The sequence below is a fragment of the Haliaeetus leucocephalus genome, unplaced genomic scaffold (assembly GCF_000737465.1).
Source record: "Haliaeetus leucocephalus isolate CR32 unplaced genomic scaffold, Haliaeetus_leucocephalus-4.0 Scaffold722, whole genome shotgun sequence".
In the NCBI taxonomy this organism is placed as follows: domain Eukaryota; kingdom Metazoa; phylum Chordata; class Aves; order Accipitriformes; family Accipitridae; genus Haliaeetus; species Haliaeetus leucocephalus.
In genome coordinates this window covers 1,656,737-1,675,196 of record NW_010973158.1, presented here as the reverse complement: position 1 = coordinate 1,675,196, position 18,460 = coordinate 1,656,737, and the positions used below count along the sequence as shown (strand labels likewise).

The 18,460-nt window shown below is 36.6% G+C and overlaps 1 protein-coding gene across 2 annotated transcripts in view; it reads right to left on the bottom strand.

The window, feature by feature from the left end:
* Window positions 1–18,460, bottom strand: part of SGTB (small glutamine-rich tetratricopeptide repeat (TPR)-containing, beta) — a 23,208-nt gene that overhangs the window by 4,106 nt on the left and 642 nt on the right. For both annotated transcript variants that reach the window (XM_010580517.1, XM_010580518.1), the window contains exons 2-8: window positions 17,271–17,397; window positions 12,092–12,195; window positions 11,248–11,317; window positions 7,372–7,471; window positions 4,969–5,073; window positions 1,972–2,110; window positions 1,822–1,884 (exon numbers count right to left, since the gene is read on the bottom strand). In XM_010580517.1, the coding sequence (XP_010578819.1) occupies window positions 1,822–1,884; window positions 1,972–2,110; window positions 4,969–5,073; window positions 7,372–7,471; window positions 11,248–11,317; window positions 12,092–12,195; window positions 17,271–17,370 (681 nt within the window). In that variant the 5' untranslated portion in view covers window positions 17,371–17,397. The remainder of the gene's footprint in view (window positions 1–1,821; window positions 1,885–1,971; window positions 2,111–4,968; window positions 5,074–7,371; window positions 7,472–11,247; window positions 11,318–12,091; window positions 12,196–17,270; window positions 17,398–18,460) is intronic.

The window sequence follows — 18,460 nt, the reverse complement described above, 5'->3', positions numbered from 1 at the left end:
GGGGGGGGGGCGGATTAAAAATTAAGACTTCCAAGGACAAAGGTTTTCTATTGGGCTTTTTGGAAAATGGTCTGTATTTTGTTGATTCCCAGCCTGGATAAATCAGTTTTGCAACTACTATTACTACTGGGTATAAACTGTTAAGATTACGGCTGCAAAATCTTGCAGAGTAAACCAGACTGTGGACTTATCTTTGTAGCATGGTTTTGTGGTAACATATATCTTCTGTGGTAATTGCATATCTTCTTACTTTGTAGTAAGTATGAGGTTATTTAAATTTCTCATTCATAAAATGCCTCAAAAATTATATTGTGTTTACTATAGTGTAAGGGTGTATATGGACAGATACTATAGAATAAACCAGGTGATGTTTTAAAGTTAGTAACATAATTCCTACAGAAATCAGTGTCTGTATGAATACAAGACTAATAGGCACAACACATTATTTGCTTATTCACTCTCTTATTAAAGGTACTACAAAAGCCAGATATGTACAATATTCATTTTATTGATCAATATATCTCCATACATATATATATCTCTATCTCTCAAAAGTAAATCATCTGTTTTGTCTAGTCTACAGTTGGGTATAAAACACCAAATTCAGGTCAATTCTATGGGTAATGTAGGAATTTTTTTCTTTCTTCTGTCAGTTACAAGACTGATCCAGGTTAGGGGTCCAAAATGGAGTCTAGAAGTAACCTTCTCAAGGTCAGACACTAAGTCAGTTTTTTTCCTTAAAAACAAAACTAAACAAAAAACTACACCACAGGAAAATAATTTATTTGCTCCTGGCTGAATGCCCTGTGTTCTATCCACTTGATCAGCCATCTTCTGGAAATGATGCAAAAAATCTTTCCCTCATAGTTAGCTCCATACTGAAGAGTACATCTTTAACTCTAAACAGATGCAGCCTGTCTGTAAGTCATGTGGCCAATGAAGTGGTACACAGAGTTCCGGTGCTATTTAATCACTAATGCCATCAAAGAACTTGCTCACTTCTTCCTTGCCCACCATCTCTATTATTTGGACCATAGTATCAGACCAGAGGTATTGATCTCTCTTGCATACAGTGCATTTCCACATGGAAGCACTGGTTGAAATGTCCTGTCCTAATGAAGCCACCAGAGAGGCAGTAAAATTTTAACTGAGTTCTCAAAGGAAATTTTGCAATTTTTTCTCCAAATTCTATTCTTCAAAGTTAATTAATACCATTTAGCTAAGAAAGGCATGCATGGAGAAAAACTACTGAGGGACAAAACCACAATTTGCCATTTTACTGGAAGTAAAGGAATGCACTGTATGTCATTTATACTCATTGTTTGCACATCTCATGAAATTTTGCACACTTAAGGATGTCAGGGATAATCTGAAAGAGTAAGAACCGAAAGGTCTCCTGGCTAGTTCTCCCCAAGCAGAGTTACTTTAGTCTTGGGTAGACTGCACCTGAATCAACTGCTATTCACTTAAGAGTTGATTTCTTTGTATTCATTGTTAACTGCTATGTGGTAAATAGAAATTTTCACCATGCTGTTGACAAGTGTTTTACTATCATGCCATTTATAAAAACAGCATAGCTAATCTATGCACATTGCTGTTCATAAGTAAGATATAATCAACTCGAAATAAGACAGGCATTATAGGACATTACTGCTTCACTTCTTGTTCTGAGTGTAAAATGGCTTAGAAAAATTTAAATTCAGTATAATGAAACCATTGCCATTATAATAAGCATTAGAATTGCTTGTGTTATTAAACAAGAGTCATTCTTAAAACTTCAGTTTTAAAAACAGTATAATGTAAAGCTTGAAATATACTCACCATACTAATGAAGGCAGGATTGTTTATCAAGCTTGCCATGTCAAAACTCAGTCCAGTTCCAGTCTACAAACAAATTGCAATTGAAGATAAGTTTACCTACAAAATCCCAGTTAAAACTGTTGTAAATAAATAGATACAGAGCTAACTTACAGGACTGGACATGTCTCTTAGTTTCTGCTCTGCTATTTTCAAATTTGACTTATAAGAGTCATTCTCTGGATCAAGATCCAGTGCTTTTTGATAACTGGTAACTGCTTCTTCATATTTATTCACTGAGGTCAGAGCCAACCTAATGTGAAATAAAGAAATCCTGGGTAGAACATAAATGACTATCAAAAGATAACGATACATTTTCTGTCCTAAGTAAAACAGTGTCTCACAACTAATTTTTAGCCTGAGCACTAAAGCAAGTTTTGCTATTGTGCTACTACTTAGTGTAAGCACTTGTTTTTGCAGAAGAGATGATCCCTCAAGAACTCGTCATGCATTGTCTGTTCCATATATATGCAAGTTTCATTAAAAACTCCTTGGTATCATCAAGTGATTTAGTCTGTATTTGAGAGCACAAGCTGGATCCAGCATCTGTGACTTTTTGCATAAGCTCAGGAATTCCTCTGTTTCCTCCAGTCCTTTTGATCCAAGACATTATTCAGAAGGGTACATGGGTAAGTAGGACAAAGATACTCTTAACATGAGTTCTGCAGCTTCAAGAAACCAAATATTGGAACCACAAGTTTCACCATAACGAGATTCTTGTCTACGGATCAGTGCAAGGTTCTCCTTTCAGATATTCTACTTCAACAGCTTGACAAAGGGGTTATACAGGATAGTAGTAACATCTGTAAGATGCTGTAAGAAACCCTTGTATCAGGGAAGTCTGCTTAATGTTTTGAAAAAGATTCTTCTCCAGCAGCTCAGGAGAGCATAGGACAGATCTACTAGTTTTGAAACGGTATTTGTTTTCAAATTCGATTAGCTACTACATTTAAAACATCATCCTTCTTTGAGCTCTTCCAGAAGTCCATCTAGTTGCAGTTTCAATTCTATCTTCTACTGTCTTTTCAATTTATACTGACCACTAAACTAAACTGATCTTTTTGACATTTTGTGAAAGATCTGTGTAACCCACATTCAACTATTTAGTACTCCAGTCCCCCTTTACTATGTGCTGAGCTACACAGACTGGGTTGATAAGCCTGTGCTAATGCCCACTACCAGACCTTACTCTTTTATCCCAGGCAAGAGAGCTCAATGTGTTGATACATCAGTCACACTCATTACACTCAGTGATAATGAACTCAGTAACAGTATGAAAACTCCAAGAGTTTCCAGTAACGCTCCTGGAGGAACCCACACGACATTAATGTATTCTCTCTTAAGACAGTTACTCCCATAAAAAACATTCTCCCTTTTGGTCTATTAACTTGCCAAAATAGTGTCTGACCAGACAAGAAATGCAGTCTGGTATTTCTGTGATGCAATCGTGGTTTTTTACAGAGAAAGTATGTAAAATTCGGCTTCTTGGAAACACAGTACAAGTCAGAACAGCAGGCAACAGTTTCTTTGCTCACAATTCCTACCCAGACAAGTGCTCTTTCAGGGTCATGCTGGAAGTATCACTTTAACTGTCTATATGGCTCCCATCCCTGCATATTTCTGTGGCACTTCCGCATCTTTCTGTGACATATAAAGAGCTTCTGTCAAATCCCGAGAAAAACTGATCTGACTGCATTATGCAGTCAGAAAACACAGCTTTCTTATACAGACTTTTTGTTGAGAAGGTGGTTTCTGCACTTGTTTTTTTCAGTTACTACTAAACAAGCACCATTTCCTCATTCAGCCTATGCCAAATGTATTATTATATCCATCCGCTGAATTAAGCAATGGCTTGTAGCTCAAAATATAACCTCTATCAAAACAACCAGACAATCAAAAAAAGAGAGGCTTGATTGCCCAAGAATGATCCCACTTACTTTGTGTATCAAAAGGCACACTGGTCTTACACCCAAAACTCTAAAATAACCTCCAATTTCCAACTAAGTCAGCATCTCACTGAAATCAGGGGATCTCAGGTTGTGCTATAAGAAGAAACGATCTGAAGATAGTTAAATAGGACAAAACCAGTTCAACAGTCCCTAAAATTTCAAAGTGAATTAATCATCTCAAAAGCCAGTCAGGCTATATTTGTATTGGTAAAATAAACTGTATCGTGGAAAGTTGTCAAGTGATAGAATTCCATCATCTCTGATCTTAAATAAATGTCCTCTGGCATGGTTTTGTCCCAGGCCAGTAAGCATTATCGCAGACAATTTTGGGGCATGGTTCAGAATTTAACACAGGCAAATAAAATTTAGCAATAGGCAGTTTCCATTCTGCAAACTGGATTTTAATAACATACACATGGGCCATTTTGTGCCAGCTGACCCAACAAACAATCCCAAGCATTTTGTAATTTACTAGTATAGATATAACCTCAAAAGCCTTATGCAGCATTCAGCCCATGCCCACAATGTGTTTGGTTATTGAAAATATGAAGCTGCATATCTTAGAAGAATGGCCCTTCACTCAAGTAGATATCTCATTCAGAACACTCCTGACATTTTTTTTCAGGTAGCACTTAATCAGACCCACCACCTAAAAAGGCTATACTGTTAATCTCTCAGACTTGACTGAGAAAAACTACCAAGGACATAACTTAGTCTTGCTAAAATATCTGCTTCCCAAGCGCTATTGAACAGAAAAATTAAGTCTCTATTCCTGCTAGTGTGAAGCCCAAATACTTTAGGATTCTGTTCTCTAACAGCATCATTAACAGATTCACTGTTCCAACTGCAGATTTTTGGTTACTCATAAATAGGTAGGAGGTAGAAAAAAACACATCATGACTTTCTAAACTAAATTTGCAATGTTGATAAACTGAAAGAAAAAAAAATTGCAAACTGATGAAATCTGATATGGAAATGCTAAGATCAACCACATATATAAAAATTAAAACTGACAGCCTGATAGGGTCATCTTCAGAAAATGACTACACTTTCAGAACAAGAATGTCAGCCAAGTAAAACAACCTAGCTCCACTTATTTCGGAAAATCTATGGTGATTTACACTTGGGTCTTCAGTGTTTACTCAGACTTTTATTAGCTTACCCCATTCTCCCATACGCTTTGCTGTACTTTGGATCTATTGCTATGGCTCTCTCACAATCCTTTATTGCTTCACTGTAGTTGTTGAGCTTACTTTGAGCAGCAGCCCTAAAAGGAAGATGGGAGGGAAGGGAGAAAGCTTTGTCAAAAAGATAATAAAAGAAAAAACCCCAAGCTTAAATATTCACATGTCCATGACTAACTTTAGACTTCTTTGATCTTACTGACTTTTCATTCACTATTTAGGCAATGCCTCAGCTTTCCTCAATTAAGTAGGACAAGGAAATGTTCTGAATTAAGTATGTGCTTAAGTGCATTGCTAGACTAGGGCTTTGGAGAACACGCACTCGCCTTTAGGACACAAAGGATAAATAATTCTAAGGAACTGTTTTAGATCCAGCACATGACTATGCACAAAAATCATCATAAAATCTATTACAAGAAGTGAAACTCTCAAGTAGTAATTTACATAAAATCATTGTTTAAGCAGAAGGATTTTATACAGTTGGCATTTTCCAGCAAGAAGTATAGTTTTACTGCCATTCAAAGCAATGCTGTGATTTGCATGTTTGCAGGTAAATTGGGATAACATTTCTCAATAATCTCTGAATTACTAAATTACAATTGCATGTCTATATCAGAGAAATACTAAATGTTGTGGACATTTATACAGTAAGATTAAAGACTTGCCCAAATTAAAAAGTACATTAGAACAGATTAATAACCAAAACTTTCCCAGTTTGAAAGGTCTCAAAGCATTCTAATTTGTTCTTCCTTGATTAAAAAACTATAGTAGAAATGACACTATTTCCATTGCATAAAGCATTCTTTTTTATTAGGAATGCTAGATGCTACAATCATCACTATATTCAATCCCTTTTCCTGTTCTGACTTTGATTAAAATATCTTCTGAATAGGACTACTTATGTATTTTAAATATTTAGGCTGCTTAACAGTTGTCCAACTCCACAGATGCCAGTGAAGATGTATGGATAAAAGCTGGGGACAGTGCTTAGTCTCTCGTGTTTGAACAGAAAATGTTTTTTCCGCGTTTACAAAAAATTTATACGGCCAGTTTAAACTTCGAGGGCATCTCAGCTGTCTCTTTTTCTCACTGCTGTGTGTAAAAAGCAATACTTTTGAAGGTGATACATCTCCATTGCTCCCAAACCAGCTTAAGAAAGACAAGAATAAGGTCTATATTTATTTAGATACTTCATCACCCACAAAACTCCAAGCAACTGCCTGTCTTCTTTTAAATAACTTCATGCAATACTGTGCTTACTGACACTAAAATTCATTTTGGTCCTCACAAATGTGATATGTGATGATGTAATACACATCAGAGTGAAGTATTTCTGCTCTTGCCCACTACAGATTTGGTGCTTAAGCCCATTCTACTGAGGAAACTTCCAGTGATTTGGGGAGGCTTTTGAATCTGGTCTTTTATTTCCATTTTATACCTAAAATCACTTATGTCATCAGTTTTCTCAAGGAAAATAGATTATTTACACTTTGAACTGCCATCTTAAATATGTAAAATATTAGTAAACTGTGCATTTCTTTTGTCTTTATGCTTGCCATGAAATACTGAATCTTTCACTTGTATTTATCACAAACTAAACTCTGGAGTAATGGAAGCATAGCTCCAAAACCAGAAAAATCAGCTGGGTACAGTGCCACAAGGCTAGATTGACAGTTAATATATCATTCTGGTAATGGAGGCACTGAAGACTGTAGTGCAGAGTAGCTCTAGAGACAGGCTAGTTCCAGCAGGGCTCATGGTCTATACTACCTTTGCTCTTATGCTGGTGTTCTGGGCAGTATACAGAAAGAGCATACTTCTGCTACTGGGTTAACATGCCCTTCCAGACTTCATCTGCTCCCATGTCACTATGTCTTTACTATGGTGAAGATTAGATTATACAATGGAACCACAACAACAGCCTTGTTATTTTCCCACGTCATGCATAAAAATGCTGAATATTTATACAATGCTTGAAATCTCCAGAATGGTATTCCCACATTGATGATATTTTTTGCAGGCACAGTCAATACTAAATAAGATAGAGATGGCAGCTGAGTCACTAGAACACCAGAAAAAAAGGCTCTTGCTATTCTCAACAGATTGGGAATCACAGCCTACGTTATGATTTAATATAGACAACCTAACTCACAAAAACCCGATCTCAAGTGTTATAAGTAATTTTAAAGCCCATATAACACCTTTAACTGATACAGATATGCTGAATGAGCTGACTTTTGCTTTAATCTTTTACAAATTTAACATGATAAATTTCTGAATAGTGGAGTATTCTAGCCTCATGTTGTTTTGATCTAGTTCACAATTTATCTTTAAAATGACGTTAATTAATTTCAGGAATGAAAGGTGTGTATTGTTTTTACCTGTTGCAGTAATAGACTGCATTGTTTGGATCCAGTTCTATAGCCCTAGTGTAACAATCCACTGCAGCTCCATAATTTTCTTCTTTCATATGATTATTACCTGAAATAAATTACAAAAAGCTCTTAAGTATTTAAAAGATACAGTGCTATGTATGAAAGAAATAGAGCAGCCACATTATAGTATCTATATAAGGTAGTTATGACAGCACTTTTTTGAGATACATTCTTTTAAATAGAATTGGCATGGAATAATGCAAATAAAAATATCTACTATATCTATAAACTTCATTATGTACATTGTAGTCCACCACATAAACCTTCCCCTTCTCATCTTGCTATTTCACACCTTCCAGCTAGTTTCTGCTGTTAAGCAAAGATCACTTTGTTGAAAAGTGTAATTTTAATTGCAGTTCTACTCTAATACAGATTCATCAGTCTTAAGTATCTTTGCAAGCCTCATAATCCAAAAGGCTATATATTAATTCCTTTTTGGTCTCATTTTCTCACATGTACCTACAACTTGCTTATAACTATCCATATAACATGGTAAATCAAACAAAAGCAAAACTAAGCACGTAAGTCCCACTTTTGTGAAGCCACATAATTAATTCATTAAGGTAATGAGAAGTATGTATAGGACAGGTAATCTAAAATGATTCAGAGGTAACGTTTCTCACCAACAAAGCTCAGAACTTCTACTCTATAACAAAGTTTCATATTTCATATTTTTTAAGTCCAATGAAAAAAAAAGAAAAATGTAACTTTTCTATGGAAAGAAAATTCTGGAGTAAGGTCTTTCAAAACAAAAGATATCTTACACATTGTTTCTTTCCCAATTTAGGGCAGTCCTGGCAGTTTCTTTCTTTCCTGATGACAAAGTAGTAGAGAAATAGTCCTAGTTCAGAGTGCCCAAGCTTAAGGTTGTCCCTGGTCCTGTAACTACGGATCTTTGGCCTGCTAGATCCTACAGAAGCCTTGGTTTCCCAGAAATGTCAAGAAACTGTCAGGAAAATTATAGACTTCCACTGACGTCCTTGTATTTTGGCAAAATATTACAACCCTCTCCCAAAATAAGCAGGAGAAGAGATAAGTCAACAGGTTACTATACAGATGTAGATAACCGCGTAAGCAAAGGCTGGAAACGTTCAGTCAGTGCAGTATTTTGTCTCTGGTAGAAAGCAAAAGACTGTGGAGCAAGCAGTCCTAGATGCCTGTACTAAATGAAAACAACTATACTTACAGTCAGTCACTTGTGAACACGGAGAGCTTAATAAACAAAACCAGATTTAAGTAACTAACTATCACCCAGGTAGTACAAGATCACCTCTTCCCAACAGTGATACACTAGACTGTAATTATAGTCAGCAATCCCTGCCAGTGAGAAGGCAAACTGAAACTGTAATTGCATGTATACTTTCAAAATATACACAGAATGTAACCCTATCTGTCTCATTTCTACAGGCTCACCGTCTACACATCTGTCCTTTGATCTAAGGTAAAGGTCTGTACACTACATCCTGTTGCCAAATAAAAGACTTGCAAGTCAGCAGCACTCAACAAGATTGCAGCAGCTAACATTTCTCTAAAACAAAACTGCCACCAATGACTATCAAAGTTGGAGTTTCTGATACTGCTCTGAACTAAAGATGACCTGGGGTACAGGGCTAAGTTGGAGCTAGTATCACTGGGTGCCCTTCTTGCTCTCTCTCTCTCTCTCTAGCTCAGAATTGGCTAAAGCAAAACAGAAAAATAGCTAGACCTACTATTTCTGCTGAGATTAAGCAATTCCGGACAAAAGGAAAAGCAAGTGTCATATTTTATTTTAATGCCAGACAAAAATTCTTATGGCAAAAAAACCCCACAAATGGTTATACTTTTGAATGTGTGTCCTCAATACCGAAAATACTACCTATTGTTATAATTTATACTGTGGTAATACCCAGATCTTTTTAGGATCAAGCCACTGTTACACTATAGAAACCTGCACATAATCTGTGCTCTTACATAGTTCACATTAAGCCAAAATGGCCAAAGTGTTAAGTGATATACAAGGGTAGGCAAGTAAATTCAAGTATTTACTAGTCTGGAGGGTATATTACTTCCTGGTTTTATAATGACCAAGAAAGAAAACTTGGCTATCTGATTTTGTTTTGCCATTCATTAGCCAATTTCTACAGGTACTAGGGCTGGTTTGACAGCAGAGGAGCAGCAGACCGGTGCCCACAAAGGTGAGGGAAGTTACTCCTCTGGTAAGGACATATAGATAGAAATGAGGAAATGACAAGTTATAGAATTACAGTATTATAGAAGATATGGGTCAAATGGAATTTCCCAAGTTATCTAGTTTATCTCCCTAACTCAGGGCAGAAAATACTCCTAACTGAAAAGCATGATAGTGGTGGTAGATAATACGTGTGTGAAAACAAGAAGGATTAATATGACAGAGCAGCATTAGAAAAGGACAGGAAGTTTTAATTTTATTATGGGAAATTAACCTGAGGCATTTCAAGCATTTTCAAACTGCTTACTAATGCCTCTGATAACTGACACTTTAAATGGCCCTTCGTCAAAGTTTAGACCCTTTCAATTTTTTCAGTAGAGACATGCAATTGCTTTAGTAACACCACACGAAGACTAACATAGAGCATACATCAGTTTCATTTCCTCAGCCTATTTCACAAACCCCTGTGGGACAACAGATGACAAGACAGAAGTCACAGATTTAAAACAGGCATTGCTGTAACTCCCACACCTGGAAAGTGCTGAATATCTCTAAAGACCCATAATCATACTGAGTGCTACAGGTACTCTTCACTTCCCATGAGCTGACAATAACAGACAGCAAAATGAAAAGCCAGCATGCACAGCACGTATCTTACAACTTACAAACTGATTTTCGCTTGTAACCTAACCTTGTTTGAGCTCTTATCCTTAGAATTAAAGAGCAACTTCAACAATTAGGAAAACTTACTTTGTGAGCCAGTAATGGACTGCATTCCTGACTACAGATGACCAGTTTTAAGATAAGACAGATGTGGAACTCATTCTCAAAACCAGTAGAAATTTTTCCCCATCATTATCCTGAAATTTCTGAGAGGATTACATCTGCCTCGCAATTAGAAACTTATTTTTCTATAAAAGTCCAATATCTGAAAATCCAACAGGTCATAAGAAACGTGATTTATAAGCATCAATCCACCTGATAACAATTTGTATAAGTTATCAGTGCTACACGCCTTCTTTTTTTTCCACTTTCTTTTGTGGGGGAAATAAAATGGATTCCTTCTTGGGTAGCTTTAGTGAAGGTTTCTGTGGTACAGCTGCTTTTCCTCGCATAACAGCAATAACATCTATCAAAGGGAAAATAAACAACTGGCTTTTCTGCAATCTTTATACAGCACACAAATTATTTCACATATGTGAAACACTAACCCTAGTAAGTTCACAAGAATTTTTCCATTGGCTTCAGCTGGGCCAGCAATTTACCAATGTTTTAATAGTCAGCTAGCACATAATCCTTGACATCACATAACCTTCTCAATATAAAGCAGAAACTTGTATAGCAATTCCATGGACAAACAGAAATCTATAATTACCAAATAATAACTGTTCATTCTTTAAAGCTTCTACTACTCAGGAATGATGCCCAAGACTTGACATGCTATCGCTTAGTTTTTAAGCAACCTCCTGAGCAAGGAAGAGAATATTTTCTTCTGTATTTTCTTAAACCCCAGATGGAGCAAATCACTTAGCCCTCTTACAGCATAACAATCATCAGAGAATATAAGATTAAGTTCTTGTGCGGGGTGTGTGTTGCCCAGCTGCTATACTATCACTATCCAGGATAACCCCAAAATCTTCATGTTTATGACGAACCTTCATCCTTCAGTTGGTCAGCCTTTTCAACATCCTCCGGTAAAGAATCTGAGAGAGGCAGCGTGTCATTCTGTATGTAAACAAACCAAAATTTTTTAAATTAAAATATAAGCCCTGATTTTATTAAAAATTTCTTTCATCCTGGGAAGCATGTATCAACAAGCAACCAGATTTTCTGCAGGGCACAGGAAGTACAAAAGAACTAAACATCACTGAAACATCTGTAGAAGAGAAAGATAGCTTGCTTTCTACTACTAAAAAAACCTTATGGCTCACCACACATTTTAAAGAAGTCAAAGGGAAGAGAGCCGATATGTCTCTACGTTCTTGGTTTTCTTACGTCTGACTGTCCTATTTGTCTTCATGGTGGTTCCAGTGCTTCCTGTACTGGGGATCCTAGATAACATGTATTATTAGTATGCATTTCTAAGGTTCCCATTTTAAGATTAGTGTTCACAGAGGTGTTTTTAAAACTGAACAACTAAATTATTTCCAGAAGGGAGTGAGAAGCATCAGCAAACCATGAATGACCTCAAGCACTTCACAGACATTTATCTCCGGGAATTGCAAAATGCTTAACTGAAGGATAAAATCCTTCAAGTGAGAATGAGACATCCACTGTTTAGTAATTTTCTATATGGAACTGTCCTTGTCTAGCTGAAATTAATTACTCCCACTGCCCGAAAAGATTCTCTTTCTGCTAGCTTTTACGGAATTTTACTTCTTCCATATTTTCCTGAAGTTTCCACAACATTTTGACCTACACAGCACTTTAAGGTTGTCTATACAATATGAAATCTTAGGACATATTGGCAGAATAACTCTAGAATCTAAATGATCTTACCTTGTGAAAAGAATTTGTGAACATTTCTATCAAATGCTGTGGAGGTGCAAGATGAGTATCTTCCAGATTAATCTTAAACACAGTCTCCAGACACTGAATTGCAACTTACAAACAAAAAATAAAAAATATAAGTCACCAGTTTCTCAATAGAAGTGTAGTTTCACTGATTTATTTATAAAGCTGTTATTCACTTCCTTATTCAGCTAATAAAAGTAGCTTTTTGGAACATACCATCAAATAGAGAGAGGCTATCTGATCCCCATAGAATTGACTTGCTGAAAAATACTATAATCTATAGAGAATCCATACATAGTTCAGCCATTATTCTTAAACCAATTTAAAAGTTTCATTTCAATTTTTTCAATCATTTAATGTTTTTTTTTAACATAAAAATATGAGGATTTAACAAAAGCACCACAATTCATAATACATCTATGCATGTGTCACATACCCCATCTCAAAACACCACAACTGCCATATATTTCTGTGGCATAATAGTTGGAAGAAAATGGCTCATCTTTACTGTGAAGAGTAAATGCAAGATACTTATTACTTTCATTTTTTTTTGAACAAAATATATTCATTTGAAGACACTGTTTATTAATAAAATGCTTCATTAATCACAAGCCTTTATCCTGTAAAAATATGTATATCTGCAGTATCCTTTCCCATGTTCTGTTGTGTAAGGATTAAATGGCCCTCCCAAACCTGCAATAATGCAAATACACTCACAATAAGCAATTCTAAAAAAAGTAGAGCCAAATACCTAACTGAAGTTTTAAATGCGCTCGCCTACTTCTAAGCAAAAGATCAATGGCAATTACTATATACAATTCTGTATATATATCTGTATTCTGTTAATTATAGTATCTTGAATTATATAATTATTTTCCCTATCATCTTGAGAATCTAGTAGAATGTTTTTATTAAGGTGTATCATCTAAATGTTTTAAACTGAAAACTGAGGAGGAACAAAGAAAAGTTTTTGTAAAGCCTAGTTTGAACAGGAAAATGACCTTTTTAACTCGAACTATAGATAACCAGGAGTAGCTGAATTCAAATTAAGTATCAGTAAAAACTGAATCTTAGAATTTAAATTGAATATCAGTCCAATGTTAATATAATAAATAAAATTTGAATTCTTATTTGCATCATAATGAACCCGAACACTGACGCAAAATTAGAAAAGTAAAATTACTGAAAGTTAACAACAGTAAGGCCAGTTTGAGGAGCCTATTTTCTGTGTCACAGCTGGGAGAAAGGGGGAAAAAGTAGAGTTGTAAAATAAATAGTAAAACCTGGAAGATGTAATTTTCTAAAAAATTCTGATAACATACAACAGAAATTATTCAGAAAAAAGTCAAGTATGATACAAAATTAATGTTGATAACATGTAACAATTGAATACATTGCTAAATATGCATATAACTTGCTCCTATATCCTAAAAATGCTAAAAATGTATCAATTTGAAGGGTTCTAAATTACCCAGTAAGAGTACTGCAGAATTTGGGTTAAACTCCTTTGTCTCCTGCTATGTACAAAAACTTAATCCTTGTAAAGTAAGCACTGATTATGCTGAATTCTGAACTATATATTAATAGTACTTATTACCAGGCCTATCATAAAATCAGTGGAATTACGTATCTTGTTTTTCCTTATCTGACTTAATTTAAAGCCACTTGCGATAGTATACTTACAAATTTTTCCCTCAAACTTATTTTCACCTAAAGGCATTCCCTTTCCCTCATTTGTAGTTATGCATAAATTTAAAATATAACCCCCTCCTTTATTTGTCTCAAGGTATTAAGTCTGTGACACCAACTCTCTATCATACAGGAGATTTCTGCAAAGTGCAGCAGTGCAAATTATGCTTAAACAAAATACTCCTGAGTATAGTATTATCACTAGTAAGCATTTCCATGAAATAATCAGTTGTTACAGTGAACTCTCACATTTCTCCTTTAACTGAAAACTGGAATTTATAATCCTTATAATCTATCTATCACAGGTATAACAAAATTAGGAACTCTTACGGGATGAATCCATAGGTTTAAATAATAACCATTGGTTAACATGCAAGCCAACAATAGAAACCTGTGTAAAAATAAACAGCCAAAAGAGAAACTTTTCCAAATCAGAAGATGTATTAAGTTGTGACAAGATCAGTAACTACCTTCTTTTAGTGTGATATAAAAACCTGACACCAGTAAAGGTAAAGGAGTGAAGACTTGTTTTTGTCTGAAAAGTATCTCAAGACACTAGACTGCCAGCATCTTATTACCCCATTATCAATGTGAGGCACTGTCTACAGCCACCAGCCCGATATTATCAGTAAGTTGGGAAAGACTTGCTGCACGATGTGAGCTATTAATCTAAGATTTTTCCCGTGTCTGATTTCAAAGGCCAAAATTATCCATTCTCCCTATTATCTGCATCATCACATACACTTTCAGAGGCATAGGCAGTTTCTGAAGCTTGTACTGACCACCTTGTTAACCAGTAGAGATAACTACCTCCCTGCTGTACACCTGGGGCTCACACAAACACCTACTAGCTGACAACAGGAGCACTTGGGCTATGCTGGAGCCCAGCTCAGCATCCCCAGTGCCACATAGCTCCAGGACTTCTGCTGTCCAAGCACAAGTTGCAAGCAACATCAAGGCATCACAGCAGCCATGCAGGCTGTTGATCATTGAATAATGAATATTAACTGGGTTGCTGAGGCCCCTTTAGTACTTGGTATTTATCTTACACATAACCTTCCTCATCTCAAGTATTACATGCATCCCTCACCTTAAGGGGCGCATTCCACTGTTTTGGAAACACTGCCTTAGAGAAATTCATTGTGGTACATTAATCATAAAAGTAAGAAAAAAAAAAAAAAAATCACAGCTTTGTGCACGTAGCAGAGTTTCTGCTCTAATCCCACAGAAATAGGCGCTATAGACAAGAAAAAAATAGAAACTGTAAACAGGAAAGAAATAACTGCCATTTAAACACACTGTCTAAAATATAACTTGGAAGAAGTGAAGTTTCTAGTTCATACAATAGAGTTGAGCATCAACCATCAGGGATCTATATCACTGCTGTAGATCCTAAGTTGTAGGGGAGTATATTTCTCTGGCCTACCTTTCCCTGCTTTCTCTAAATAAGGCAATTTTATTCATCATGCAAGTACAAAATTCCTAGAGGAAATTTACACTATCATTGACATCGCTATATAATTCAAACATGCAGAATGCAGGTTATCAATATAAATGGAGTTGGAATACATGCTAGACTTCTATTTTGATAAAGTCTCAATTTTATTTGTATTGTTCTAGTTCTTTTTTTTTTGTGGGGAATGGGAACTGTTTAAATTACTTCCTGGCACAGACACTTAATCATACAATGTTTTATCTTTTCATAGACATCAAGTAGGTACATAAGGTACCAGTGAGAAACAACAGACAAATTGTTTTATCCCTTATGTCTCCACCTAACATTAAACACTTCAAACACGGACTTGGGCTATTGCTACTCCACGTGCACTAAAGATATTTTGCACAACTAAATTGAGTCAATTATTCAGAATGTCTGCCTCCTATCCTCTAACACACAGCATATGGTACCATGCTTTTGGCAGGGTACAGCTCTAAAATTATGATTTCATATCTGTATTAAAATGGTAAATTTTACATTGGCATTTAAACACAACCGAGGTTTTATAATATTTTTTGTTTAGAAACCACAATCTTAAAGCTGATTCCTTCATATAGACATTGGCTAAGGCTGCTCTGTAAATTTTCAGTCATAACCCAACATTTATCAGTTTTATTCTAAAACCCAAAGGAGTACTCTTCATTTCCCATTGTATGATTTCCCAAAACATTGCTTTTTTCATCAGCTGAACATCATCATAACCTGATACAGGTTAAATTTCATAGGTGACTACCACTTTTCAAAAGTACAAAACGCTCCAGACTCTGATGTAAAACCAAATCTTTTGGCTTTTTTTCTTTTGCGAGTATCTTTTGAATATCATGACACAAATGTTTCTTTCTTGCTTAAATTAGTGAACAACTACACTGTAAAACCAATAGACAGTGGAAAGAAGCACACTCCAAGTTTACCTTTTTAAGTTTATGCCTCTGAGGGGCAGGACTTGTTTTGTACCTCAGGAAAGTCTACTCTCCACATCTCAGATTTCAGGTAACTCAGTGATCAACTGCCTGGATGATGCTTATTGCACTGCTGGTCCTAGACTTTCCCCTCTTACCCCCAAATTCCTCCTCTGGCTGAGTGATACAACCACAGACTGCTTGAAAGAGTGCAGAGGTCTTTTAAATAGGTGCTATGAAAAGCTCATTGCAGAATTAAGACTTTTTGTTCTTCTCTTGCTTAATTCCACATTGTGATACCACCTGCCAAGAAGTCTCCAGGAATTAGGGAAAGGAATAAGAGCAGTATGAAGGAGAAAGACAGATACTATAAAGTTACAAAGGCTTAATGAACATCTGTCAACAGAGGAATACAGATAGAAGTCCATCTTTCTGTAGCTGTGTATATAGAGAGATGGGCTTGGATGTATAATAGAAACTATACCATACTGAAAATATTCACTGCCATGCACTATTTGGAATCACTATTCAAGTGAAAAAGAAATGCAATTTATTTATTTTCCATATTCTTAGGACCACTTAGCTTTCTCTCATAAATTACATGGAATTCTTGCAAGTATGAAACGGGAGTTCTTCCCGTATAACAAAACCAATATATGGTAATTGTTTTACTTCTTCCATGGCCAGCACAGCTAATAAGAGACACAAAATACAGAAAGAAACCAAACATGAAAGTAAAGAGAAAAAGAATCAGCAGGCAAAAATTTGTGGGACACATACACAAATCATTACCATAGTCTGCATTATAGCACTGCTTATCTTGATGTGAATCAAAGTATCTGTTGCTCAAAATTAAGATAGTATACATTTTGTAACTTCAGGACATTTTTTAAATGAGAGATGTTTTAAAATTAATAATCTCAAAAACATTAAGATTGTGGTCTTGTTCACAGATAATATTTGGTGGCAGTTTCATTTAGGTCACTCTACTTTCTGTGATAATAAACATCAAGCAATTTAACACATGGGTAGGTATTATACATATACATATATATATATTCGCACCTTTGCCACTTACCTTCCAAGCTTTCTTGTTCATCTGGAGTGAAAGTATCCATCTGACTCTGCTCTCTCAAGAAATGGATGACTGCATAAACCAAGCGTTTGACTGATGACATTTTGAAATTGATGAATTTCTCCTAGGTCTTAAAAACAACAGGATCTCTTATTTCAGAAAAATCAATTCCTGGAGTATTCCAATCTCCCACTGACCTCAGTAAGAAGTACACACAATATACAAAAACTTATCCTTCACCAGAAAGCCTAATAAAGCAATGCCTTGAAACAAGTGGTTAAACTGCATGGATTAGGGAGAACCGCTACAATCATTTAGTCCAACTATCAGCAAAGAGCACAGATTTCCTCAGATTCATTCCCACGGGGGAGTTCACGAAGGCTAAAATAATGTAGCAACTTCCTTTTTTTTTTTTTTTTTAATAATTTGGATTTTACTTCTGAGAAATATGCGCTTGGAAGCAGGAGCACATGCTGAAGTCAAAATCAATTAAAAAGCCACACTGATAAATATAATGGCATAAAGAAACACACTTCAATAAAAGGCATTCTATTCTCTGACACTGTGCTGCTGAACGGTTTATATTCACTTTGGACAAAAAACTGGAACACTGTGACCTCAGTGCACACTTGTGATTAGTGACACTACTGGCTGAGTCTGATTTGCATTCAGCATCAGCTGGAAGTTACATAACTTGGCGGAAAATTTTAGTTCCAACTTTCCAAGTCATTTTTCCTTAAACCGTTTCGATTTAAAAGGGAACAACCTTATCCAGTCGCCCGGGAAAGACAGGCTAAAAAACAAGCGTTAAATGAACGGCAAGACCAGGGCCAAGAAGCCTCGCTGAATTGTTTTCTCTCTACACCCCCCCAGCAAACCGACGGGCAGCCAAGCCCGCGCCGAGGAACCGCCGCTGCGGGGACGCTGAAAAGGCGGCTCCCCGCCCGAGGGGCGGCCGCCGGGGGCACACACCCCCACGCAAGGGCCGAGGAAGAGGCCGCCGACGCGCCCCACGGGACGGGCCGCACGGCGTGCCGCTGGCGGGGGGCGCGCCCCCACGGGCACGGGGGGGAGGGGAGGGGGGACGGCGATCCCTGCGCCCCCCGCCCACCTCCCGGTCCCGCGGCAGGCCCGGGGCCGCTCGCTCAGGCCCGGAGGACAGGTCTGCCCCGCAGAAACGAGGCGCCCCGCCG